Here is a 27,724-nt window from a genome sequence, read left to right as displayed (position 1 = left end):
GACCCAGTAGTCATGGCCCAGAGGCTTAGCTGCTCCACAGCACGTGGAATCTTCCCAGGCCAGGGATCAAACCTGTGTCCTCTGCATTGGCTGGTGGATTCTCACCCACTGTGCCACCAGGCAAGTCCAAAAGGCCATTATTCTTTTTAAAAAAGGAAAAGCACATTTGCCTTTACAATTGTAATTACTTACAATTAAAGTTTACTGCACAACCACAAAAGTTTTGTGGAATGAGTCAGAGCATAAATGATGAAACAGGGAGTTCCCTGGAAATCCCGTGGTTAGGATTTGGCACTCACTGCCATGGCCCAGGTTCAGTCCCTGGTCAGAGAGCTGCGATGCCACAAGCTGTGTGACACAGCCAAAAGTTAAGAAGAAAAAGAATGAAATAAAAGGTCAGAGCATGCCTGAGGTTCAGTTTTGTTACAGACAAAACAGTATTCTCCAAAAACTAGTGGAATTTTTTTTGTTGAGAGGCAAACTAGGAACTTTGTGAATTTCTGATATTATTGATTGATTTTAAGTCACCCATTGCCTCCAGATAACACTGAAGAGTTATTTCAACCTGTAGATCACACAGAGCAGCTTTGTCTTGGAATCCTAAGAAGCTGTCTTAAACCTGTCTTTCTGATTTATAACATTAATTCCTGACAGACTTCTACCCTAGGATGATAACAAATTGTTAGCAAACATATCTAAATAGTCCCTAAAATTTAAGAGGCAGTTCTAAGATTTTTTTTTCACCAAAATACATTCATCTCAGATAAGTGTAATTAACCACAGGGTGCCCCTTTCTTTCTTTTTCCTTTTTTCCTAAATAAATCACTTCATGCCAGCTTCCAACTTCCTGGTTTCCTTTTTCTTCCTCATTGCCAGTTCTGCTGCTTGTTTTGTTTTTCTTTTCTAAGTGCTGCAAATGTAGCACTCCGGTTATGCTGAAACTGTGAAAATTAAAAAAAAAAAAAAGAAAGGTTACTAAAGATAGTCACATGACCCAGAGATTTAGATACTACTGGATATTTTTTACATAAATTATTTTTATTGTGTGAAAAATGTCATAATTCATGATGATTAGACTACTGGGTATTTTTATACCACTGGATTACACACTGTATCTTTTTGATCTCTCACTGACAAAGCCCATCCATGTCGTGTGTTGAGTGCCATTCAAGAGCCCTGCAGGATCTTTCAAGCCAGGTCTCAAACTTGAACTTCAAAGTGCATCTTAACTCATCCTTACTTGACGTGCCCCTGACACCTATGTGAGAACTTAGGAGGCGATGTTCTGACATAACACTAATACTTTCCTAGTAACACATGATTCAAGGACATACCCATGTTTTATTTTTAGTAAACTTTTTCTTGAAGTATAACATGCATTTTTAAAATGCACAAATCCTAAGTACATAGTAGGACAAATTTTCACAAAGTTAAAACATCCATGTAACCCGTGCCCACCCAATCAAGAAACAGAACGTTATCTCCCTTGCACAGTGGTCAGGCATCCCTTCCTTTCTCTTTCACCCCCACCAAGAGGAACCTCTATCCTGACTTCTTAACACCATAGATTAGCTTTGTCTGATTAGCTTTATATCAATAGAATCACTCAGTACTCTTTCGTGTCTGGCTTCTTTTGCTTAACATTTGGTGAGCTGTATCGATGATGTTGTGGGTCACCCATTCTCATTGCTGTATAGTATTCCACTGAATATATATGCCACAAGTTCACTGTTGATGGACATTTGTGTTGTCCAGGTTTTATGAATAATGCTACTGCTATGTAACAACAGCCTTGAGACACCATCTTTTTTAAAAAGTGAACTACAAACAAGGTATTTTTGCATTTGCATCTTTTTCTCTCTTTCTCTGCAGAACACTATTGGAGAATGGAAAACTGTTTTCTGCATTGCTGCTGCTATCAATGTATTTGGTGCAATTTTCTTCACACTATTCGCCAAAGGTGAAGTGCAAAACTGGGCTGTCAGTGATCACCGAGGACACAGGAACTGAAGGAACCAATAAATAATCCTGTCTCTACTAATGTATCTTTGTTTATCATGTAACCTAAAAGTGCCTTTGATATTTTAATGTGTAAGCAATCTATATACAAGAAAAAAATTGTACTGTATTAGAATTGTAAGGCTTGTAATCATGAAATGTCACTAGTTGCCAGATAAGGAAAATTAGCTATTTTTAATTATTATTAACCCGTTTGCTGGAACTTATAATTCAGGGTCACATACCTGGCTGCAAGTCAGGCAACCCGCAATAGGGGAGTTCTATTTATCTATAAGACCATACCTAAAAAGATGAGCTGAAATAGACCCGTCTGTACCTTTGCTTAATTAAAGTGAATAATAATTCTCAGGTCTTGTTAAACATCTGTTTTTGTACACTTTCCTCAAAAAATTATTTGTCATCAGGAATCCCTGACTGACTTAGATCTCTAACTTGAGCCTCTCCACAGAGCTGGCAGCCACTGTATCATTCAGCCTGGCAACTTCACTGAGGGAAGCATGCCCAGGCAGCTGCCACACATCCCCTCTCTGGCTTCAGGGACAGCGCCCAGCACTTAGGCAGCATCCAAGACCAGAGTCAGCGCCAAGGTTTTGGATGGCGTTCTTCCCCTGGGGCTGTTAATGTGTGGGTGAAACCCTGAGCCAACAGGGACAGCACGATCCACAGTCATGGTTTCCATGCACCCTCTCCCTTGCCTTCCTATCACACTGGAGTACTGCCTGGCATGTAACCTGCAAAAGAAAGTGTGACGCCCAATTAGCCACATGTAACATCATCCCTGATGATCCTACCTTCACGTGGATCAGAGTATAAATCTTCAAGTCCTGTGTTCTAGGAGCTACACCAGAATAATTATAATATAAAAAGAAGAAAAACATTTTCACATTTTTTTTTCCTGTCTGTCTTAAACCTAAGTGTCTGGTTGCAGTTCAAGGTTAAAGTGACTTCTACTTCCATATCACCTGCAACCAGTGGTGTAATCATCTTTAGTGCTGGTTTCTGAAATTTTATTTTTCTAGTTTTTCCTGGACCATCTTCCCGTGGTTTTCAGCATGCTTTGAGGGTATTCATGTGATTTAGAACTTGATTTATGTTTCGTTGTGTATGTTCAACACTACCTGTAACATTTTAACTAAAGCTATTTAATGTAATATGATGTGTATACATTCTGTAAATTAATGTTTAAGTCTGTAAATAGCTTTAAGATGCTATGGTGATATTTCTTTTATAAATCATCAAAATAAACCTTTCTGGAATGATTTTTTTTTGATCCGACAGTTCTATGATATCTTCTTGTATCCACAGTGGCTGTTTTACATCTTTCCTGCCATCTTCCTCAAACCACTGTCGACCTCTACATGCATCTCTACCACCACCTGGGCAGAATACTTAGGTCCTGTGAGTGATGCAGCATCACAAACCCCTATGGCCATCAGCCTGCCCTTCCTGCTCTCAAAAGGGTCCACTCTTCCCACTAAAACATGTGCTTGCATCAGTGATTATATCTTCTCCACCTTCACTAGACCTTGCTTCAGTAATTCCTCTTTAATTTGCTTCCTCAGTCTCTACCTCTCTTCTTGTTCTTTCCCTTTTGTCTCAAAGACACACACAAGGCTTCTCTAGCCTTTAAAAAACAAAAATACCAGGGACTTCTCTGGTGGTCCAGTGGCTAAGACTCTACACTCACAATGCTAGGCGCCGGAGTGCGATCCCTTACTCAGGGAACTAGATCCCACATGTCCCAACAAAGATTAAAGATCGTGTGCCCCAACTAAGACCTGGCCAAATAAATAAATACTTTAAAAAATACCAAACTCTCCCAGGGACATAAAAATGGTCCAGCTTTCACTGCTAGGGGCTGGGGTTCAGTCCTTGTTTAGGGAACTAAGATCCTGTGAGCAGTCCTGCTCGGCACAATAACAGGTAGATGATAGATAGACAGGGCTTCCCTGGTAGCTCAGACAGTAAAGAATCTGCCTGAAATGCAAGAGACCCGGGTTCAATCGCTGGGTCGGGAAGATCCTCTGGAGAAGGAAATGGCAACCCAATCCAGTATTCTTTCCTGGTGAATCCCATGGACAGAGGAGTCTGGCAGGCTACAGTCCAGGGGGTCGCAAAGAGTCAAACACAACTGAGCGACTAACACTTTCACTTTTCACTTTCAGATAGATATAGATATATATGCATATATATATATATGGAATATTTCTAGAGTAATACTCAAGAGACTGGAAACAGTAGGTCCTTCTGTAGAGAAAAAGTAGTCTACAGGGTGGGGAGGTGGAAAGGAGATTCATTTTCACCTTATGAAATGCAACAGTGTAACCTTGTCACATAAAAACATCACTTTAAAAAACAAGACACCTGTTACTCAAGCTACTGTGTAATCCCCACCAGGCTTTTCACTGCCTAATGGACATCCCCAGTGAGCTGTCTTCACTTCACCTGAGAAGCCTAAATCCAGCCTCACTCCCTCACCCCATTCCCCCAATAAACAAACTTCCTGTCCCCATCACGATCCTCACTCCTGTTAAGAGCTTCAGCTCCCTGTCACTGAGGCTCGGGCTTGAAGTCATTTGTTATTCTCCCTCCTCCCTCATCTCCCACCTCATCCTCAACCCCGTTTATAAATAACCACCTGTATTTTCCACTCCAGTCTTTCTAAGACCCTGGAATTTTTTTTTTTAATCTCTTTGGCCATCTCCCAAATAAGATCTTTACAGCTTTTCTTTCCACCTGGAATAGATAAGTAACCTCACTGCTTTAGTCTGAACCTCTTCTGTCTGACTTCCCACCTGTGCTGGGTTATTAGTCCAAGTACACCCCACTTCCCAGACCAGGATGCTCCCACAGGGTGGGGCCCTCCCACCCCACTTCCCTTTGCCCACCCAACAATTCCTTTAACCAGCATGCTGCAGACCAAGGGGTAGCAAAGAGCTGGGGAAACTGAACAGCAACATTTTAGTTGCTTAACTAATACTTAGTAAATAACCCTTTGTTAAATGTATTGATTTTTTTTAACTCATATATTATTTTTTCAATAGACTGTTTTCTTCTCAAAAAAGAAACTGAATAAATGTAACACTCAATGCAGAAAGGATATGCTAACCTCAAAGTAAGTTATAAGTGGCAGTCATTGGTGAATGGTTGTGAAAGTATTTGAGAATAGCTCAGTCCGATATAGGCAAAGAAATTCTCCTCCCAGTTCTATAGCAAGTATTTTCCACACATTCATCAGGTGCTGGGCTTGTTCTTGTACCTGCAATACAGTGTGAAAAGGGCAAACCCCTTCTCCCATGGAGTTCACATCCTGATTTATCAAACCTTTTCCTTCATGGGGTCCAGCCTTGGAAACCTCCCATGGAGAGTGTCATTATCCACCTAACAATCAAATCCAGGGCAAACAAGCATGCCGCTGCCCTTGGGAAGCCGAGTTATGAAAGAAACAGAGGCGACGCTGGAGTCAGCAGTTTGTATTAACCATTGTAATGTCCTTCCTACTTCAGCCTTTGCTTCATTATCAAGAAATCAGAGATGTTTGAAATTAGATCCTATTGCAAAGTAAATGATTTCTCTGAGGGAAGTTTATCACTGTTAAATAAAATTGCCCCAACAGAAAAATAGTGGTCAAGTATTTAAATTTAAAGGCAGGAAGAGCCCTATAGGAAATGACCTGGTTCCTCTTCCTCTCAGGAAAAGCATGTTACTGCCTCAGATGACTAGATATGAGATGAACGTCTAATTTCCGTTTAAAAAATAAATAATCTTTTTCATAGAAATGTAACGCGGATCACAATGCCTTTTCAGATGCCTCTGTCTTTTACAGCAACCATAAGAAAAGCCAGTTATAAAAGTTTGTGCTTTAAGAGGGTAACACAGAAAGTAATTTCTTGGAGCTCTGCTATGGCAAGCTTTGAATACAGGAAGTACTGAAACCAAATGAAAAATTTTCCTGCCACCCTTTTCCGTACTAGAGTGGGTTGCCATTTCCTTCTCCAGGAGAACTTCCCGACCCAGGGATTGAACCCAGGTCTCCAGGGAGACACTTTACCGTCTGAGCCACCAGTGAAGTCCTAAAAGTTTGTGCTTTAAGAGGGTAACACAGAAAGTAATTTCTTGGAGCTGTGTCTGCTATGGCAAGCTTTGAGTACCGGAAGTACTGAAACCAAATGAAATGTAACCCATTCTCCTGCCACCCTTTTCCGCGTGCCTTGAGGAGGAAGAACACTAGTAGTTTCCCGAGTGCTTACTTTCACTTTACCTTGACGCAGGGGGAGGAGGAAGCTGACGTCCGGCCCTGCCAGTCCTGTGCCTCTCGGTGAAAAGCCACGATTGCACAACTGAGCTAGAAAAGTAGTCGTTTCCTCTCACACAGTCTCCCTGCGAGATAGGCTGCGCTTGGGACAGGGAACCCCCCTTCTATCCTAAACACTGTGTTAAGTCTCTTCCTGTCATGCTCTCTTCAGCAGAAACCACTGAAATATGCTAGCCCTTCGAGGGTCACTGCCTCTCGGGAATCAAGTGCTTACTGGCCTCATGTTGCATTAGAGCCATTAATAGCCCCTCACTTTGAGCATTTCACAATTTCACCTTCGCTCCACAGCCTGAAATGTGAGCTCCCCACAGAAGTTTGGTTGAGATTGTAAGTGATCAAGATAGGACATACAGCCTGGTCCTTTTAATGCTCAAGAACTGTTTGTGAAAAGTATTGGGATGCTGTCAGAGGAAATTCCAATCGGTATATTGTATAAATTACCTATACAATATGTATGATGTGCGTGCATGCTAAGTCACTTCTATTGTGTCTGACTCTGTGACCCTAAGGACTGTAGCCTTCCAGGCTTCTCTGTCCATGGAGATTCTCCAGACAAGAATACTGGAATGGGTTGCCAGGCCCACTTCAAGGGGATCTTCCTGACCTTGGGATCGAACTGGTGTCTCTTGTGTCTCCTGCATTGACAGGCAGATTCTTTACCACTAGCACCACCTGTGAAGCCCAATATGTATGATAATGCACTTTTTTTTCCCACAACAAAGCTACTTTAGGTGTCTGCTGAGCTTTGAGTTGTTCTGTCATTAGCAGCAGGGCATTCACAGAGGTCTCTTTCTGATCATCATCAGCTACATGAGCAAACGATAGGTGACAGCATGTGTATACCACTGTCACATAGATTACCTCACTTAGTATCCACAGATAGACCCCCGAATATGCAGACAACAAGACTTAAAGCTGGGATTCAAGATATGTGCTCTGTTAATGAAGAGGTTTTTGTGGCTTACAGGGACCCCACCAGCAATCTTGGCTCCCCATGCCAATTTCAACCAAATAAGCCCATTGACTCAATCTACTACATTGAGTTGGGAATTTTGTATCACTATCTCAGCTCCATCTGTGATATTAGGAACTGGACATGGAACAACAGACTGGTTCCAAATAGGAAAAGGAGTACGTCAAGGCTATATATTGTCACCCTGCTTATTTAACTTATATGCAGAGTACATCATGAGAAACCCTGGGCTGGAAGAAGCACAAGCTGGAATCAAGATTGCTGGGAGAAATATTAATAACCTCAGATATGCAGATAACACCACCCTTATGGCAGAAAGTGAAGAGGAACTAAAAAGCTTCTTGATGAAAGTGAAAGAGAAGAGTGAAAAAGTTGGCTTAAAACTCAACATTCGGAAAACTAAGGTCATGGCACCTGGTCCTATCACCTCATGGGAAATAGATGGGGAGACGGTGGAAACAGTGTCAGGCTTTATTTTTTGGGCTCCAAAATCACTGCAGATGGTGATTGCAGCCATGAAATTAAAAGACACTTACTCCTTGGAAGGAAAGTTTTGACCAACCTAGATAGCATATTAAAAAGCAGAACATTACTTTCCCAACAAAGGTCTGTCTAGTTAAGGCTATGGTTTTTCCAGTGGTCATGTATGGATGTGAAAGTTGGACTGTGAAGAAAGCTGAGCACTGAAACATTGACACTTTTGAACTGTGGTGTTGGAGAAGACTCTTGAGAGTCCCTTGGACTGCAAGGGGATCCAACCAGTCCATCCTAAAGGAGATCAGTCCTGGGTGTTCATTGGAAGGACTGATGCTGAAGTTGAAACTCCAGAACTTTGGCCACCTCATGCAAAGAGTTGACTCACTGGAAAAGACCCTGATGCTGGGAGGGATTGGGGGCAGGAGGAGAAGGGGACTACAGAGGATGAGATGGCTGGATGGCGTCACCGACTCGATGGGCATGAGTTTGAGTAACCTCCAGGAGTTGGTGATGGACTGGGAGGCCTGGCGTGCTGCGATTCTTGGGGTTGCAGAGTCAGAAACGACTGAGCGACTGAACTGAACTGAACTAGTCTATGTTTATTCTATACCAGTAAGAATCGTTTTAATGTTTTCTAGAAACCTATGCATGTTGATATGATTCAGTTGCTTCTATGGAAAAAATAGTCATTCATTATTTCTATTCCTGAAATAGAAAACATTTAAAAAGGGGAAGGAACAGAAGAGCCAAGCATACCAATAGTGATTCTGCAGCTACCATCTTGCTATCAGCAAAGATGGGTGATGGTTAGAGCCCACCGTCCATGTCTGAGGAGCTCAAAGCAACCCTGAGAAAGAAAATAGGAAACTTGAGAAATCAGACTCCCTGACTTCAGACTATACAATTAAGCTAAAGCAGCATGGTATTGGCACAAAGACCAGTGGAACAGAATAGGAAGCCCCCAAACAAGCCCATACACGTATTCTCAATTAATCTATGACAAAGGAGACAAGAATAATATTGAATATTGAAGTCTCTTCAATAAGTGGTGCTGGGAAAACTAGAGAGTTACATATAAAAGAATGAAATTAGAACATTCTCTAGTTTATTATTTATACAAAAATAAACTCAAAATGGATTAAAGACCTAAATGTAAGACCAAAGACTATAATACTCTTGGAGGAAAACATAGGCAGAGAAGTCTCTGACATAAATCACAGCAATATCTTTCTGAACCCACCTCCTTTGTTGTTCAGTCGCCCAGTGGTGTCTGACTCTTTGCAACCCCATGGCCTACAGCTCACCGGGCATCCCAGTCCGTCACCATCTCCCAGAGTTTGCCCAAGTTCACCTCCTAAAATAATGAAAATAAAAACAAAAATAAGCAAATGGGACCTAATTAACCTTAAAAGCTTTTGCACAGCAAAGGAAACCATGAACAAAATGAAAATACAATTCTCAGTATGGGAGAATATATTTGCAAATGAAGAAACCAACAGGGGATTAATCTCCAATATGTATATTTTGTTTAAACAGCTCAAGCAGCTCAATATCAGGAAAACAAACAAGCCAGTCAAAAAATAGTTTGAAGATCTAAATAGATATTTCTCCAAAGAGGACATATAGATGGTTAAAAAGCACAAGAAAAAGTGCTCAACATCACTGATTATGAGAGAAATGTAAATCAAAACTACAATGAGGTGTCATCTTCCATCAGTCAGAATGGCCATCAACAAAAAGTCCACAAACAGGAAGTGCTGGAGAGGGTGTGGAGAAAACAGCACCCTCTTAAACTGTTGGTGGGAATGCAAATTGGTACAGCTACTATGAAAAACAATATGGAGGCTCCCTAAAAAACTAAAAATAGAGCTACCAAATGATGCAGCAATCCTATTCCTGGACATATATCTGCAGAAAACCATAATTTGAAAAGATACATGCCCCCCAATGTTCATTGCAGCACTGTATACAATAACCAAGACATGGAAGCAATCTAAATGTCCATCAACAGAAGAATGGATAAAAAAGATGTGGTACATATATACAGTGGAACACTGTTTTTGTTGACATGTAGTTGCTAAGTCATGACTGACCCTTTTGTGACCCCACAGACTATAGCCCGCCAGGCTCCTCTGTCCATGGGATTTCTCAGGCAAGAATACTGGAGTGGGTTGCCATTTCCTTCTCCAGGGGATCTCCCCGACCCAGTGATCAAACCCATATTTCCTTCACTGCAGGTGGATTCTTTACCACTGAGCCACCAGGGAAGTCAACAATGGAATATTACTCAGCCATAAAAAGAATGAAATAATACCATTTGCAGCAACATATATGGACCTAGAAATTATCATACTAAGTGAAGAAAGTCAGACAAAGACAAACATTGCTTATATTTGAAACCTAAAAAATCATACAGATAAACTTATTTACAACAGACTTACAGACTTTGAAAATAAACTTATGGTTACCAAAAGGTTTCAAAAGGTGGCAGGGGAGGGATAAATTAGGAGTCTGAGATTAACAAATGCACACTACTATAAAATAGATAATCAACAAGAACCTACAATATAGCATAAGAAACTGTATTTGATATTCTTTAATGACTTATATGGGAAAAGAATCTGAGAAAGAATGGATATATGCATATGTACAACTGAATCACTTTTCTATACACCTGAAACTAACACAACATTGTAAATCAACTGTACTCCAATATAAAATAAAAATTAAGTTAATTTTAAAAAATCACGTTTGGATCCCCTCTGGGCTTGGACCTAGTTTGAGGTGATAGGGCTAACTGTACCAGGAAGGTCAGGACCACTGTCGGTTCAGGACAATGTTGACATAGTACCTCCTATAGGAAGATAGTGAAGAAAATCAGCCTGCACACCAAGGACACCTGCTCCTTCTGTGGCAAAACCAAGATGAAGAGGAAAGCTGCAGCTCATGCATGAAAACGGAGGCTGGCGGTACCTGGACCACACCACCCCTGGTGCCCTCACAGGGAAGTTGCCTTAGAGACTAAAGGAACTGAAAGAACAGTAGAAGCAACACCATTGGAAACATCACCAGGCTATAATAAAAGAGTTAACTTATATAACAACTACTGCAACAACAAACTGTGTTTGAACACTGTCAATGGAAATATAAGTCATTACAACATTTTTGGAGAGTAATTTGGTAGTAAGTCAAAATTAAACATATTCATTAAACCAGAAAGTCTGCCTATGGTAATCTAGACTAAAAAGTACTTGACCAAGCACCAAGCATTTTTTAGACTCTTGTCAGTTTTTCATCAGTAAGGAAATTGCTAAAGAAGTTATGGTACATTCATATAAGAGAATACCATTAAAAAGTAAGCATGCTGAAATAGAGACATAGGAAAATGTCCATATAATTTGTTTGAAGATGAAAAAGAGCTATCTAACAAAACACATTATCTTATTATATTTTTGTTAAGAAATAAATTATGGATGTGTTGATATATATATGGGGAAAGATCTGTTAATAATAGTAATATAAAATTAGTGAAAAGAAAAATACTGGAAAATATCTTTAGCATTTAGGAATGGGGAAACATTATCTTTTTTATCATTTATTTTTCTGGCTGTGCTGCGTTTTAGTTGAGGCACATGGGATCTTCTTAATTGTGGCATGCAGAATCTTCAGTTGCAGCGTACGGGATCTAGTTTCCTGACCAAGGATTGAACCTGGGCCCCCTGAATTGGAAGAACAGGGCCTTAGCTACTGGACCACCAGGGAAGTCCCTAGGAGTAAAATTGAATGGTTTTCACTACATTAAGTACTTCTTTCAGTAAAACATACCAAACAAAGTTAACAGATACTGGAGTAGAGGAGACTGCAACATCTTGTCCATAGAGGAGATTAATGTCTAGAATATTCAAAGAGCTCCTACAGATCAACAAGAAAAAGTAAGAAAACCCAACAGAAAAATGAGCACTGAATAGGCAATTCACTTAATAGAAGACAAGATGTCAAACAAGTATATGAAGAGCTGATTAAATTCCCTTGTAGAGACTGGTCCAGTGGTCCAGCCAGGTGGTCCAGTGGCTAAGACTTTGCACCCCCAATGCCAGGGGCCTGGGTTCATCCCTGGTCACGGAACTAGATCCCAAATGCCGCAACTAAGCGTTCAACTAAAAATCCTGAGTGCAGCAGCTAACTCTAGCACACCCAAACAGATAAATATTTTTTTAAATAAACACATAAAAGACTTCCCTAGTGGTAGAGAGGATAAGAATCCTCCTGCCAATGCAAGGGACACAGGTTCCATCCCTGGTCGGGAAAGATTCCACATGCTGCAGAGAATTCAACCAAGCCCCAATGTGCCACAACTACTAAGCCCAAGTGTTGCAACTACTGAAGCCTGTGAGCCCTCGAGTCCGTGTTCCACAAGAGAAGCCACGGCATGAAAAGACCATGCACTGCAACCAAGAGTAGCCCCCATGGCCGCAACTAGAGAAAGCCCTTGAGCAGCAACAAAGACCCAGTGCGGCCAAAATGAAATAAATAACTCTAAAAAAAAAAAAATACAAAGGTTATTTTTTAAAAAATAAATGAATTCCCTTGTAATTAATAGAAACAAAAAGAAATGCACTCTATGACGATTCATATCAAGGTATGACAAAACTCACTGAAAAATAAAAAATAAAAATTAAAAAAGAAAAAAGAAATGCAAATTAACATATTCCTTTCAAACCACCAAATTAATAAAAATTAGAAAGTTTGACGCCATCAAGTGTTGGCAAAGGATGTGAGGAGGTGGAAATTACTGTCCACAGGGGAAGAGAATATAAACTGGTGTACCCATTTTCCAGAAAGCAAAATTATTGCATTTAAATTAAATAAGAATATGTCCTTTGTCCCAGTACACTCCCCCACATCAGAGTATTTGTACCAGAGTAATTCTTGCTCAAGTCCTGAAGGGAATGTATACACCACACTGCTCCTTGTGACAGAGCTGGAGGTGAGCCAGCTCATTAGGGAAATAGATAAATAAAATGTTGTGAATTTTACTGAGGAATAATATCACCCAAGAATATGCAGAGACCTCAGAAAGTGTTGCATAAGAAGACTTAATAGCACAATAACCACTTCTAAACATTAAAAATCCATACCAAAGTGTGATTTTTCCAGAGATACTTGCATAATGTAGAACATATAAGGATCACAGAGTGAGTGGTGACACAGGGAAGAAAATGAAAGCAGAATTAGAGAGAAGAAAATTAAAACTAAAAATAAAAACAGTGGGCTTGCCCCGAACCTAAGGTTCTATAAACAGAAGAGTATTAGATAAAAATAATCTTTAAGCAGGTACTATTAAGGTGTTGAAGATGGGCAGGGGGAGAAATACTTCACTTTCTTCTGTTCACTCTTCTTCTGCATTCTTTAATTTTTTTTTTGAATAATTGTGCATTACTTTGATAATTAAAAATAGAAATATTAAAAAGAGTAGTCTTTCAGAATATTAGGGAAATGTTCATATTATGAGGTATAGTGTGATTCCATTTATTTTTGTTTAATAACAGATTTTTGAGATATAATTCACACACCATAAAATTCATCTTTCTTAAAGTGTACAGTTCAGGAGTCGTTAGCACATTACAGAGCAGTGTGCCCATCACATATTTAATTCCAGAACATTTCATCAGCCCAAAAGGAAGCTCCATCTCCCCCAGCTCCAGGCCCTGCCAGCCACTAATCCAGTTTCTGTCTCCAATGTGCGGTCTGTGTGTCTGGGTTCTTTTTAGCATAATGTTTTCAAAGTTCATCCACGCTGTAGCATGCATCCACATTTCATTCTTTTCAGTCCCAAATAATATTCCATTAAATGGATAGATCACTTTTTGGTTATCCAGTCATCAGCTGAATTCTCTCCACTTTTTAGCAGTTAGGACTAATGTTGCTATGAACATTCATGCACGGTGGTTTGGGGGGGTGCATATATTTTCATTTCTGTTGAATATAGCAGTCCCAGTTTTGTTTAAATAAAATAGGCATAGAAAAAAAAACTGAACACACACACCAAAATGTTAACAGAGGTTATTTCTGGACAGGTAATTATTTTTTTCCCTCCTTTGAGCATTTTTATTTATTTAAAATTTTCGAAAATAAAGATTGATTGTTTAATCAGGAAAAAAAACATATTTTTTTAAAAGAAAAACAAAAACAAAACCTCAGTGTCAGCCCCGGAACTGATCCCCTGTGCCCCCCTGTCCCCCTGTCTTTCCAAAACCAAACTCAGAGCCGCTGGCCCTGGAGCTCTTGGCTGGAAAGTTCCACGTCCCCCCACCCCCACCTCCCACTGCCACCAGCATCACCACTGTCAAACATTACACCTCACCCTGGGCGTAAAGTGGCTTCTGTGGCTACAAAGTGGCCCTTGTTGATATTCCTGTCAGCCACAGGCCTTGCCAAACGACCCATATTCACTTGCCAAAAATAAAACAGGATACCGCGGAGGCTGCCGTTCAGTTCAGGTTATCTTCTTCGCTCCCTATCCCGGGATAATGTCCATCATTTCACTCTAGCAATTTCATAGTTTTAAAGAACTGATTATTAAAAGCATGCGCGCCTGCACACACACACACTGACACACACACACACACACACACACACCCTCTGCGGAACACACACACACACACATACCCTCTTCGGAACACACACACACACACACATACCCTCTGCGGAACACACACACACACACGCAGACCCTCTTCGGAACACACACACACACACACACACACACACCCTCTTCGGAACACACACACACACACCCTCTTCGGAACACACACACACACACACACACACACACACACCCCTGTCTTCAGAAGCTTGGACTCCGCTTGGACTCCACACACACACACACACACACTCCACACACACACACACACACACTCTCCACACACACACACACACACACTCCACACACACACACACACACACACACACACACACCCTGTCTTCGGAAGCTTGGACTCCGCTGCAGTTTCACTGTCCTGAACACCACTTACACACACACACACACACACACACACACACACACACACCTGTCTTCGGAAGCTTGGACTCCGCTGCAGTTTCACTGTCCTGAAAACCACTTACACACACACACACACACACACACACACACACCCTGTCTTCGGAAGCTTGGACTCCGCTGCAGTTTCACTGTCCTGAAAACCACTTACACACACACACACACACACACACACACACACACACACACACACACACCCTGTCTTCGGAAGCTTGGACTCCGCTGCAGTTTCACTGTCCTGAAAACCACTTACACACACACACACACACACACACACACACACACACACACACACACACCCTGTCTTCGGAAGCTTGGACTCCGCTGCAGTTTCACTGTCCTGAAAACCACTTACACACACACACACACACACACACACACACACACACACACACTCCACACACACACACACACACACACTCCACACACACACACACACACACACACACACACACCCTGTCTTCGGAAGCTTGGACTCCGCTGCAGTTTCACTGTCCTGAACACCACTTACACACACACACACACACACACACACACACACACACACCTGTCTTCGGAAGCTTGGACTCCGCTGCAGTTTCACTGTCCTGAAAACCACTTACACACACACACACACACACACACACACACACCCTGTCTTCGGAAGCTTGGACTCCGCTGCAGTTTCACTGTCCTGAACACCACTTACACACACACACACACACACACACACACACACACACACACACACACCCTGTCTTCAGAAGCTTGGACTCCGCTGCAGTTTCACTGTCCTGAACACCACTTACACACACACACACACACACACACACACACACACACACACACACACACACCCCCTGTCTTCGGAAGCTTGGACTCCGCTGCAGTTTCACTGTCCTGAACACCACTTACACACACACACACACACACACACACACACACCCTGTCTTCGGAAGCTTGGACTCCGCTGCAGTTTCACTGTCCTGAACACCACTTACACACACACACACACACACACACACACACCCACACACACCCACACACACACCCTGTCTTCGGAAGCTTGGACTCCGCTGCAGTTTCACTGTCCTGAACACCACTTACACACACACACACACACACACACACACACACCCTGTCTTCGGAAGCTTGGACTCCGCTGCAGTTTCACTGCCCTGAACACCACTTAGCGGCGCGCGGATCGGTTTGGTCTGGACACCAAAGAAGTGCTCCAGAGTTGAGCCACTGGGTGGCGAGACGAGAATGTGGGCGCTCCCCGTTAGGGTGGGGCGGAGCAGATACTTCCAGCTCTCAGGAAACTGGAGTTTGACTCATATTTTAGCTGACTCGTGAATCAGAACCATCAAAGGCTAGATTTCTTTTGTCTGAGCAAGGAAGATGACTCTTAGGGCAGCCATCCCCGCGCTCGCGGAGAGAAAACATAAAGAGAAGAATTCGGAATGACGCAGCCCCGGCCGCAGCGCGGGCCGCGCCAACAATGGAAAGTCACAGCGGGGCCTCAGGTCTGGGCTCCGGGCACCCCGGACGCTTAAAAAAAAAACAGTGACTGTTACTTAATCCTCTTTTCTTTTTTAGCCTAAAATGCAGAATTAACTTTTCAGATTGCTGTCCACTGATGATACTTCGTAAAACCCACAGTAGTCGTGGGACCGTATTCCCAAAAGCCAGGGTCATCGTGGCGGGGGAAAGACGCCTGGAGACCCCTCACCCCCCAAATCTACTCCCGTTCCCCCCGGGGGGTGGGCAGGACCCTCATGTTCTCTTCACCCACCAAAAACTATCCTGAAAAGAACCCACACCACAGCCTCAGCGTCCAGGCGCAAGGTGAAGGTTCGGATCTCGAAGGGAAGAACTTGCCCCGAGGCGGGAACGCGGTCTCGGGGAAGGAGCTGGTCCCGGGCCCAGCGGTGAGGAGCTCTTTTCTGGAAAGAGAAGAAAAAAAAAAGCCGTCGTCTATTACAAACGTGTTGAGCTTGGAGTATCTTGTCTGGGACTCAGTGACTCTCGAGGAATATGGCAGCTGCCGCCAAGAGTCGAAAATCAACAGAAGATGTTTCATATCCCTATTTCTGCCCTCGGCCAGCTTGCCGATGCGCAGGAAGAAAAGCATTGCTGGCCTGGGCAGGCGCTCCGAGCGTCCCGGCGGAGCTCCAGCAGGGCCCCGGGCGGCCGGGCTCACGTCTTCCCATTCCCCAGCCGCCGGGGCACGCCAAGCGCCCCGGCTCCGCTAGCCTGGGAGCAGCCTGAAGTCCCAGGGGCGGTACTGCTCTTTGGGGCGAAGATTCAGGAAAGGGGGTGTGCGGACCGGGCTTGGGGGGGCGGGAAGTGGGGGTTGGCCAACTTCCGCGTTCCACCCGCGCTGGCTGGCACTCTGCGCCCTGCTCAGGACGGCTTCCTGCCAGCCCCAAAGCCCAGGCTGCCATACCAATCCATACCTTTCTCCCCTAAAATCTCCCTCCCGGCTTCCAAGAACACTTCTCGGATGCCCTCGTATGTAAGAGTCCCTCTCTGAGATTTCTCTATGGTTTAGTATCCGAAACCAAGAATTGTTAAGAGATGCAAGCAGAGATTATCATACTAAGTGAAGGAAGTCAGAAGGGAAAGATAAGTACCATATGCTATCACTTATATATAGAATCTTAAACATGACACGTGGGATAGTCCCTGGAGGTCCAGTGGTTAGGATTCCTTCCACTGCAGGGGGCGCAGTTTAGATCCCTGGTTGGGGAACTTGGATCCTACAAGCCATGCCACCGAGGCAAAAAGGAAAATACATTTTAAAATATGATACAAACGAACCTATCTAGGAAACAGAATAAGTCACAAAAAGAATAGACTGGTGGTTGCCAAGGGGGTGAGGGGAGGGAGAGGGGTGGATTGGGAGTTTGGGATTAGCAGATACAAACTGGTGTATATAGAATGGGTAAGCAACAAGGTCCTCCTACCTTACAGCACAGGAAACTATATTCACTATATTCACTATCCTGTGATAAACCATAATGGAAAAAAATTAGGAAGAATATATCGGGCTTCCCTGGTGCATCAGTGGTAAAGAACCCACCTGCCAAGGCAGGAGGTGTGGGTTTGAGCCATGGTCCAGGAAGATCCCACGTGTTGTGGAGCAGCTAAGCCCAAGCCCCACAATTACTGAGTCCTTGCTCTAGAATCCAAAAGCTGCAACTACTGACCCCGTGTGTTGCAACTACCATAGCCCGTTGGGCCCAGAGTCCACACTCCTGGCAACAAGAAAAGTCACCGCACTGAGAAACCACACAGCGCAACTAGATAGACGGCCATATAGTCAACGAAGACCCAGTATAGTCAAATAAATAGTAAAAGAAGAAGAATGTGTATACATATATAACTGAGTCACTTTACTGTACCGCAGTAATTAATACAACATCGCAAATCAACTATAATAAAAATAAATTTAAACGTTTTTTAAATATAGTGAATGATCAAATGGCATTCAGTATTCCCACACAGAAAATTTTCACTGGTGTCAATATCTCATTTATGCCACACTCTGTCAGACAAGAGTCATAGAGAGCTAAAATGCTAAATTTTATAGATCGGTTCAAAGTTGAACTTCAGCAGTTACCACAAAGCTTGAAAAAAATAGTCATCTCAGAATCTCACAAGGATAGGAAATTGTTAACAACAAAATTAAAAACTATAAAAATAAAATGGGAAATACCCATATTATACTTGACATGAGCCATACAGTTTTTTCTTTTTATAGAATGCATGTAAATCCCCAAATGTTTCATATAAAAGAGAAGCCTGGTGGGCTACAGTCCATGGGGTTGAAAAGAGTCAAACACGACTAAGTGACTCACACACACACACACACACACACACACACACACACACATATGGGCATGGCGCTAGTGGTAAAGAACCTGTCTGCCAATGCAGGAGACATAAGAGCCTCAGGTTCCATCCCTGGGTCGGAAAGATCCCCTGGAGGAGGGCATGGCAATCAACTCCAGTATTCTTGCCTGGAGAATCCCATGGACAGAGGAGCCTGGTGGGCTACAGTCTATAGGGTCACAAGGAGTTGGACAGGACTGAAATGTGCACAAACAACCTATATTTTTAACAAATATTCTAAGGATATCCAGATTGCCTAGTGGATTACAGTGATATGAATATATACAATTTCCAGTTGACCAATTTGAATAACATATTTCTACTTCCTGAGTTCTCTTTAAACCGTCTTAAGAAACAGACTTTCTCTAATCGAAAGTCGTTCAGTCATGTCTGACTCTTTTCTACCCCATGGACTATACAGTCCATGGAATTCTCCAGGCCAGAATACTGGAGTGGGTAACCTTTCCCTTCGCCAGGGGATCTTCCCAACCAAGGGATTGAACTCAGATCTCCAACATTGCAGGTGGATTCTTTATCAGCTGATTCTTTATCAGCTGAGCCACAAGAGAAGCCCGAGTTTCTCTTTAAATAACAAATAAAAATCAAGACAGAAGCAAACAAAACAGACTTCTGAGAGGGAAAAGGATACTATTAATGAGTCACCCAAACAGTGGCAGAAAACCCATCTGGGGCAAGCCAGGTTCACCTTGGGAGATCAGAGCAATTTATCTGAATTCAGAAACTACTCCTTACCCCTCACACTCCCAGTGAAAAGGAAAGAGGGTGGGAGAGAGGCAGGTGGAGGCACAGTTTTAAAAGAAAAGAAAGCCCAATTCAGTGCTGCATTTTGAAAAGACACCTATTTTCATTAAGAGCTCCTACAGTTAATTAGTGTGTTTTGCACTGCTTTTGTTGGATACTTGGAAATTTATTTGTAAACTCTGCAACAATTTCTGTGGACATCAGCAAAGCTGGGTTAGCAAGTGTGGCAGGAAATTAGGAGCTAGCCTGACTGTGTCAGACTGACGTGACAATCGTATTTCTTCCTGGGGATGCTCTTTGTGCCTTATCTTTATATACACAGAACTATTGTGCATGCCCACTAAGTCTCTTCAGTCATGTCCAACTCTGTGCAACCCTCTGGACAGTAGCTCACCAGGCTTCTTTCTCTGTGGAATTCTCCAGGCAAGAATACAGGAGTGGATTGCTGCAGGGAATCTTCCCCAGGATGGAACCCACGTCTCTTATGCCTCCTGCATTGGCAGGCAGGTTCTTTACCACTAGCACCACCTGGGAAGGCCACACAGAGCTATTACCTACCTATAAACACATTCGGAAAAAAGTAGTTATTTTAGCAATAGCTTCCTAGTTGCCTAGTTCTGTGTAGTCAACAATACTCAACCAATCGTCTTTTTAACAAATTCACATTTCAAACCATGGGCATGCTGAGTGCTCTGAGGAACTCATTTAATCTAAGTCATTTAATTCTCACAATAATCCCAGGATGTAAGTATAATGTTATCTTTCACATTTTACAAATAGGGAAACTGAGGCAAAGAGAGGTGAGGTAATTGTCCAAAATCTCATCTCTGATACATTGTACAGGTGGAATTAGAACCCAGGCGGGTCTGTGCCAGAGTCCACCAATCCAAGCACTAAGCTGTGCCGATCTGACCTGCGAATGCTTCCTAAGGGCAATAGACATGTGAAGCGGCTTACTTAAGCTCATTTGCTAAAGATGTGTTAGCAAAAATGTGTTGCAGTGCTGCCCATACCTCTCTAACAGATGTTTTCACCAGCCATCCTAAAATAAATCTGTTGCTAGTATTTACCCAGCAGTGTAAATTTTGAAGCAGTGTGACCCAGTCTTTCTCTTTAACTCTCAGTTTCAGCTAAACTAAAATTCCAGTCCATGTTTTCCTGCTTCAGCATTCTCTCTGTGCTTTTCCCTCCACCTAGAATGCCCCCAAGGTAACTCTCCCCAACTGCCTTCTTTTTTTGAAACCCCATCTACTCAAGGCCCAGCTCACACTGGCATTCCATTGTCACACTAGACAGAAACTCTCCAAAGTCTGAAATCATACAGCTGCTATTATCTGCACCACTCACATGCCTACATATCTTATCTCCCCTGCTCAATCAGCGATTTCTTTCCCCCACAATACTTAGCACAGCACATTTTCCCATAAATAGTTCCCTGAATGTATAGCCCTACATTGTTTGTCCTTCATTCATCCTCCCTGCTAAATATCTACATACATAGATAGATACATTATATACATATTTATGTAAAATTTCAAAAAGAAAAGACATCCTCCTAAAAGAACCACTATCTTATTCAGGTATCTTTCCATCTCCAGTTCTGGAAGTTCTAGAAGTTCAGTTGAGTTCAGTCACTCAGTCATTTCTGACTTCTTGCCACCCCATGGACTGCAGCACACCAGGCCTCCCTGTCCATCACCAACTCCCAGAGTTTACCCAAACTCATGTTCATCAAGTCGGGGATGCCATCCAACCATCTCATCCTCTGTCATCCCCTTCTCCTGACTTCAGTCTTTCCCAGCATCAGAGTCTTTTCCAATGGGTCATTTCTTCAAATCAGGTGGCCAAAGTATTAGAGCTTCAGCTTCAGCGTCAGTCCTTCCAATGAATATTCAGGACTGATTTCCTTAACCATTGCCTGGTTTGAGCTCCTTGCAGACCAAGGGACTCTCAAGAGTCTCCTCCAGCCCCACAGTTCAAAAGCATCAATCCTTCAGCACTCAGCTTTCTTTATGGTTCAGCTCCCACATCCATATATGACTACTGGAAAACCCATAGCTTTGACTAGATGGACATTTGTCAGCAAAGTAACATCTCTGCTTTTTAATATGCTGTCTAGGTTGGTCATAGCTTTTCTTTCAAGGACCAAGTATCTTTTAATTTCATGACTGCAGTCACCATCTGCAATGATTTTGGGACCCAAGAAAATAAAGTCTCTCCCTGTTTCCATTGTTTCCCTATTTATTTGCCATGAAGTGATGGGACCGGATGCCATGATCTTCGTCTTCTGAATGTTGAGTTTTAAGTCAGCATTTCACTCTCTTTTTCAACTTCATCAAGAGGCTCTTTAGTTCCTCTTCACTTTCTGCGATGAGTGGTGTCATCTCCATATCTGAGGTTGTTGCTCTTTCTCCCTGCAATCTTGATTCCATTGTGCTTCATTAAGCCTGGCATTTCTCATGATGTACTCTGCATATAAGTTAAATAAGCAAGGTGACAATATGCAGCCTTGACATATTCTTTTCCCAATTTGGAACCAGTTTGTTGTTCTATGTCTGGTTCTAATTGTTGCTTCTTGATCCACACACAGGTTTCTCAGGTGGTCTGGAATTCTCATCTCTTTAAGAATTTTCATACAGTTTGTTGTGATCCACACAGTCTAAGGTTTTAGCGTAGTCAGTGAAGCAGATGTTTTTCTGGAACTCTCTTGCTTTTTCTATGATCCAGCGGATGTTGGCAATTTGATCTCTGGTTCCTCTGCCTTTTCTAAATCCTGCTTGAACATCTGGAAGTTTTCGGTTCATGTACTATTGAAACCTAGCTTTGAGCATTACTTTGTTAGCGTGTGAAATAAGTGCAATTGTACAGTAGTTTGAACATTCTTTGGCATTGCCGTTCTTTGGGATTAGAGTGAAAACTGACCTTTTCCACTCCTGTGGCCACTGCTGAGTTTTCCAAATTTGCTAGCATATTGGGTGAAGCACTTTAACAGCATCATTTTTTAGGATTTGAAGTAGTTCACCTGGAATTCCATCACCTCCACTAGCTTTGTTCATAGTGAATCTTCCTAAGGCTGACTTGACTTCGCATTCCAGGATGTCTGGCTCTAGGTGAGTGATCACACCATTGTGGTTATCTGGGTCATTAATATCTTTTTGGTATAGTTCTTCAGTGTATTCTTGCCACTTCTTCTTAATATTTTTTGCTTCTTTTAGGTCCATAGCATTTCTTTTATTATGCTCATCTTTGTATTTAATGTTCCCTTGGTATCTCTAATTTTCTTGAAGAGATCTCTAGTCTTTCCCATTCTATGTTTTCCTCTATTTCTTTGCACTGATCACTGAGGAAGGCTTTCTTATCTCTCCTTGCTATTCTTTGGAACTCTGCACTCAGAAGGGTATATCTTTCCTTTTCTCCCTTGCCTGTCACTTCTCTTCTTTTCTCAGTTGTTTGTAAGTCCTCCTCAGACAATCATTCTGCCTTTTTGCATTTCTGCTTCTTAGGGATGGGTTTGGTCACCGCTTCCTGTACAAGGTCATGAACCTCCATCCATAGTTCTTCAGGCACTCTGTCTATCAGATCTAATCCCTTATCACTTCCACTGTATTATGGTAAGGGATTTGACTTAGGTCATACCTGAATGGTCTACTGGAAGTTCTGGAAATAGACCCTTGTTTTTTCTAAGCCACTACTACCCAGAAATATAAAGTGAGTCGTTGTGTAATTTAAAATTTTCTAGTAGCCTCATTAAGAAAGCAAAACTAAAAGGGAGAAATTAGTTTTAATAATAAATTTTATTTAACCCAATAAACTCAAAGCTTGTTAACATTTTCAGTTCAGTTCAGTTCAGTCTCTCAGTCGTGTCCAACTCTTTGTGACCCCATGAACTGCAGCACTGTAGGCCTCCTTGTCCATCACCAACTCCCAGAGTTTACCCAAACTCATATCCATTGAGTTGGTGATGCCATCCAACCATCTCATCCTCTGTTGTCCCCTTCTCCTCCTGCCCATAATCTTTCCCAGCATCAACACGTAATCAATATTTAAAAAAAATTAAATCAATATTTTAATTGTGTGTGTGAGAGAGAGAGACACAGAGAGGGAGACAGAAAGAAGTTTTTGGAATCCGATGAGTATTTTATGCTTAGAGCCTGTGTTGATTCAGACTGGGCACATTTCAAGTGCCCAGCGACCACATGAACCTAGTATCTTCCATACTGGATTAGGCAGGCATGAGCCCATCAACACGACCTTCTCATGGCAACCCATATTAAGTCCAGACTGGAGACCTAAGTTCGGGTGATGAGACTAAAGCAGAAGATTTATGATCCATACTTGGGAGAGATTTCCACCTGCTGGTGATGGCCAGGGAAGCCTCTAGCTCTGATCATTTGGCAGCCTTAGTGAGAAGAATCTCAGAGACTCGAGGGGCAACCAGCAGGATTGGTGGTAGGATGTCACCATCCCTGAAGATGATGGGAGTGGGGAGACGGAAGGAACTCAGGCTCCTTAGTGACATCACTGAGCCACTGATCACACAGGGCCTGGAGCTCATCCTACTTCTGGTTTTGAAAAATAATACATATCCCTTTTATTTAAATCAGACTGAGTCAGAGTTTTCTGTAACATCCCAATATCAGAGCCAACCCTTGGATCCAGCATTGTAGCCTTCTCTGGGGCCAGGCTACTTCATCAAGATGCTTTTCAAGAATTATTTTCAGCTAGTTCTTCTGGATTCCACTTAAAGTCTTTCAGTGGTGTCAAACTGGCAACTGCTAATGGATTGGGGGGTGAAGATTCTCAAAGATGCTGGTACTTGTGAAGGCCTCACCCAGCAGGTGAGGCAGGGAATGTACAGCCTCATCATCTCAGGGCAGACACTGCTAGCACACTGCCTTCTCAAGCTGGCCGGCACTTACTCCATCTGCCTGGGCAGGTATTTGTCATAGCTTTTCATCACCTCTCCTGGAACCCACAGGCCCTGGGACTGGCCCAAAGCTGGACAAGCAAGAGCCTTTGGCCAAGAAACAGCTCAGGAAGCCACACTTTCTTCTGGGATATGGCAACTTTTTAGGGCAGCTTTTCCCTGTTGAAGACAGGACAGGTTGCCCTAGGCCAAGTGCTGGTGCAGGGAATTTGGAAGAAAGATCAGAAAGATGGACCAAGGACTTTCCTGGTCGTCCAGCGGTTAAGAAGCCCCCTGTCGGACTTTCCTGGTGGTTCAGTGGATTAGAATCTATGTGCCAATGCAGAGGATACGGATTTGACCCCTGGCCTGGGAAGATCCCGCATGCCGCGGAGCAACTAAGCCCGTGGGCCACAACTGCTGAGGCCACATGCCGCAACTACTGAAGCCCATCTGCCAAGAGCCCATGCTCTGCAAACAGGAGGAGCCACAGTGAGAGGCCCCAGGCAGTGAAACTAAAGAGAAGCACCTGCTCGCTGCAGCTAGAGAAAGCCCATGTCAGCAATGAAGACCCAGTGCAGTCATAAATAAGTAAATAAAAAGAAAGACGGATAGAGTACTGACAGCTTCGGGGCCATAAACTGAAGAGGAGTGGAAACAAGAAAAATGGGCAGAAAAAATGCCCACCAGGGAGTGAGATAAAATTGCTCACAAGCGCATCTCGAACAAGCAGCAGCAGTGTGTGAACACACCTGCTGCAAGGCAAACAGACCTTAGGATTCACGACAATGCACGAGCCCAAAACTAGGGATGACAGAGCCACAGATTGTTGCCCCTTCAGTCCATCTGTGTTGGGAAACACACCTTGGGCACCAATTGATGAAAAATGAGCAACATCGCAGAGTGAGAAGAATGTGGCTCCAGGACCAGAGAACTGCGACTGCGGGTGGTAACTGGTGGATAAGGCCTCCACGAGCCTCAACCTTCTAGCCTCATGAAATGAGCATTATTATCTCAGTCTCACAGCTCTAAGAAGCTTATGTTCTAAAATGCACCTTACTTATAGCACATCAGCTATAAATGCCATAAGTGTCACTGTTATGGTTCCTTTAATAAGGAAAAAATCTGATGGATTTTTCATGCCCAGGAACCACTGCCATTAATGCTGCTTCTGAAGGATAATTGACAAAAATAAGTGTTTTTAATAAAATCATATGTTCTTGGAGCATTTATTCCTATCAACTTACTCTCTCTGTGCCTCTCTTTCCTAATTTACAAAATGAGCCTTCAAATACTTGTCCTGCTGGGGCCTGGAGTGGTGGTCAGATGAGATTACAGATCCAAATGATTTATTTAGATTTAGAGTTTATACATCAAGCATTACCTCACTCCAAAACATTTATAGCATCTCATTGCAAAAATCTTGCCAGGGCACAGAATCTAACTTTTGTTTTATGTAATATTTTAGACAGTGGAAAGTATAGAAAATTAATGACATCCTTATTACTATCTGTTAAATCTGGATGACAGCTAATGTTTAAACATCTCATTAAAAAAATTTTTAAATTGCAGTTTTTAAAAAAAATCTATGTCAAGGAAACTCCTTGATGGTTCAGTGGTTAGGACTCTGTGCTTCCACTGCCAAAGACCTGGGTTCAACCCTGACTGGAGAACCAAGATCCCACAAGCTTTGCAGTGTGGCCAAAAATAGATAATATAAAATAAATCTTTTAAAAGATCTAGTCAAATATCAGGAGCTCTCCAGGTGGTTCAGTGGTAAAGAATTTGCCTGCAATACAGGAGACGAAGGTTCAATCCCTGTGTCCGGAAGATCCTTTGGAGAAGGAAATGGCAATGCACTCCAACATTCTTGCTTACGAAACCCCATGGACAGAGGAGCCTGGTGGGTTACAGTCCACCGGGTCGCAAAGAGTCAGACACCACTTAGCGACTGAACAGCAGTAGCAATCAAGTATCACCATCGCCTCTTGGATGCCTTTTAAGACTCCCAGCCCTCCATACACTTCATTCTCAAGACTGAGTTAGATGTGTTTTCTCTGTGACACTTTGAGATGGCTTCTGTTTAAATCACTTATCATAATTTGGTATTAACTTCTCATTACCCCAGGTTTTGAGCTCTTTGCAAGCAGGATCAAGCTTTCATCTCGGTCTCCTCATCAAGACTCATGCTTGATACATTGTGGGGCTTAGTAAATGTCCTGTTAACTAAGTGAATTAACATGAATAAAAGACTCGGTTTCTCTCAGTCTTTACCAACAACCAGAACCTTCTTTCTTCTCTAGGACTGTTTCTCCTCTCCCTTTCTCTTTTGTATTAGACATGAGTTCCTCTGAATGTTGCAACTATATGTCTTAAGAAAAATCTGATAGCCACACACCAGAGAAGAACTATGTTTTGATTAAAATTGATTTAGATATTGCTCTAGACTGAATGTTTGTGTCCCCTTCCCACCAATATGTATATGTTGAAACTTAATCCCCAGTGTGATGGCATTTAGAGGTGGACCTTTGGGAATTGATTAGGTCATGAGGAAAGAGCCCATAAATGGTATCATTGCCTTTAGAAAAAAGACCCCAAAGAGCTATATGAGGACTCAGAAGAATGACAGCTGTCTCTGAACCAGGAAAAAGGCTTTCACTGGACACAAAGTCAGCCAGTCTTGATCTTGGACTTCCCAGCCTCCAGAATTGTGAGATATAATTGTTGCTTATAAACCATCCAGTCTATGGTAGTCTATTATAGCAGCTCAAATAGACTAAGACACACATACCAAAAATACATAAGGAAAGGCAATTAAAACATCTCTCTTTCTGTAGATGTTCAACACTACAAATACAAGTCTGAAAAATAAGACAACTCCTTTTTTTATTTATTTGCTTACTGTTTTATTTATTTATTATTTATATTTATATACTTATTTGTTTTTGGCTGTGCTGGGTCTTCATTGCTGCTCACCAGCTTTCTCTATTGTGGTGTGCAGGCTTCTCACTGTGGTGTCTTCTCTTGTTTCTGAACACAGGCTCTAAGGCCCCCTGGCTTCAGTAGTTGGGGCTCAGCAGTTGCGGCACATAGGCTTATCTGCCCCAAGGGCTGTGCGATCCTCCTGGACCGGAAATCCATGCTCCCTTCATGGACAGGCAGATTCTCAATCATCGGACCATCAGGGTAACCCCATGAGAATTTCTTAACATTAATAACCAAAAAAATCAGTTTCAAGGCATGGGTCTTCTCCTCAGTGGACAAAAGGCATACATACTTGGAGACAACTTACACTGTTTGGTCTACAGCAATGAACTCCTTTTGACAAGATTATGT

General features: G+C 42.6%; 1 protein-coding gene across 5 annotated transcripts in view; it reads left to right on the top strand.

Annotated features, from left to right (window-relative positions):
- Positions 1-3,287, top strand: part of SLC17A5 (solute carrier family 17 member 5) — a 73,405-nt gene extending 70,118 nt beyond the window's left edge. For all 5 annotated transcript variants that reach the window (XM_065911655.1, XM_065911656.1, XM_065911653.1 and 2 more), the window contains one exon: positions 1,873-3,287. In XM_065911655.1, coding sequence (XP_065767727.1) covers positions 1,873-2,010 — 138 coding nt within the window. In that variant the 3' untranslated portion in view covers positions 2,011-3,287. The remainder of the gene's footprint in view (positions 1-1,872) is intronic.
- The last annotated feature ends 24,437 nt before the right edge of the window (positions 3,288-27,724 follow it).

Source organism: Muntiacus reevesi, chromosome 19 (genome assembly GCF_963930625.1).
Source record: "Muntiacus reevesi chromosome 19, mMunRee1.1, whole genome shotgun sequence".
Classification (NCBI taxonomy): Eukaryota; Metazoa; Chordata; class Mammalia; order Artiodactyla; family Cervidae; genus Muntiacus; species Muntiacus reevesi.
The sequence above is the reverse complement of the archived record's forward strand: the minus strand, read 5'-3'. Positions and strand labels throughout refer to the sequence as shown.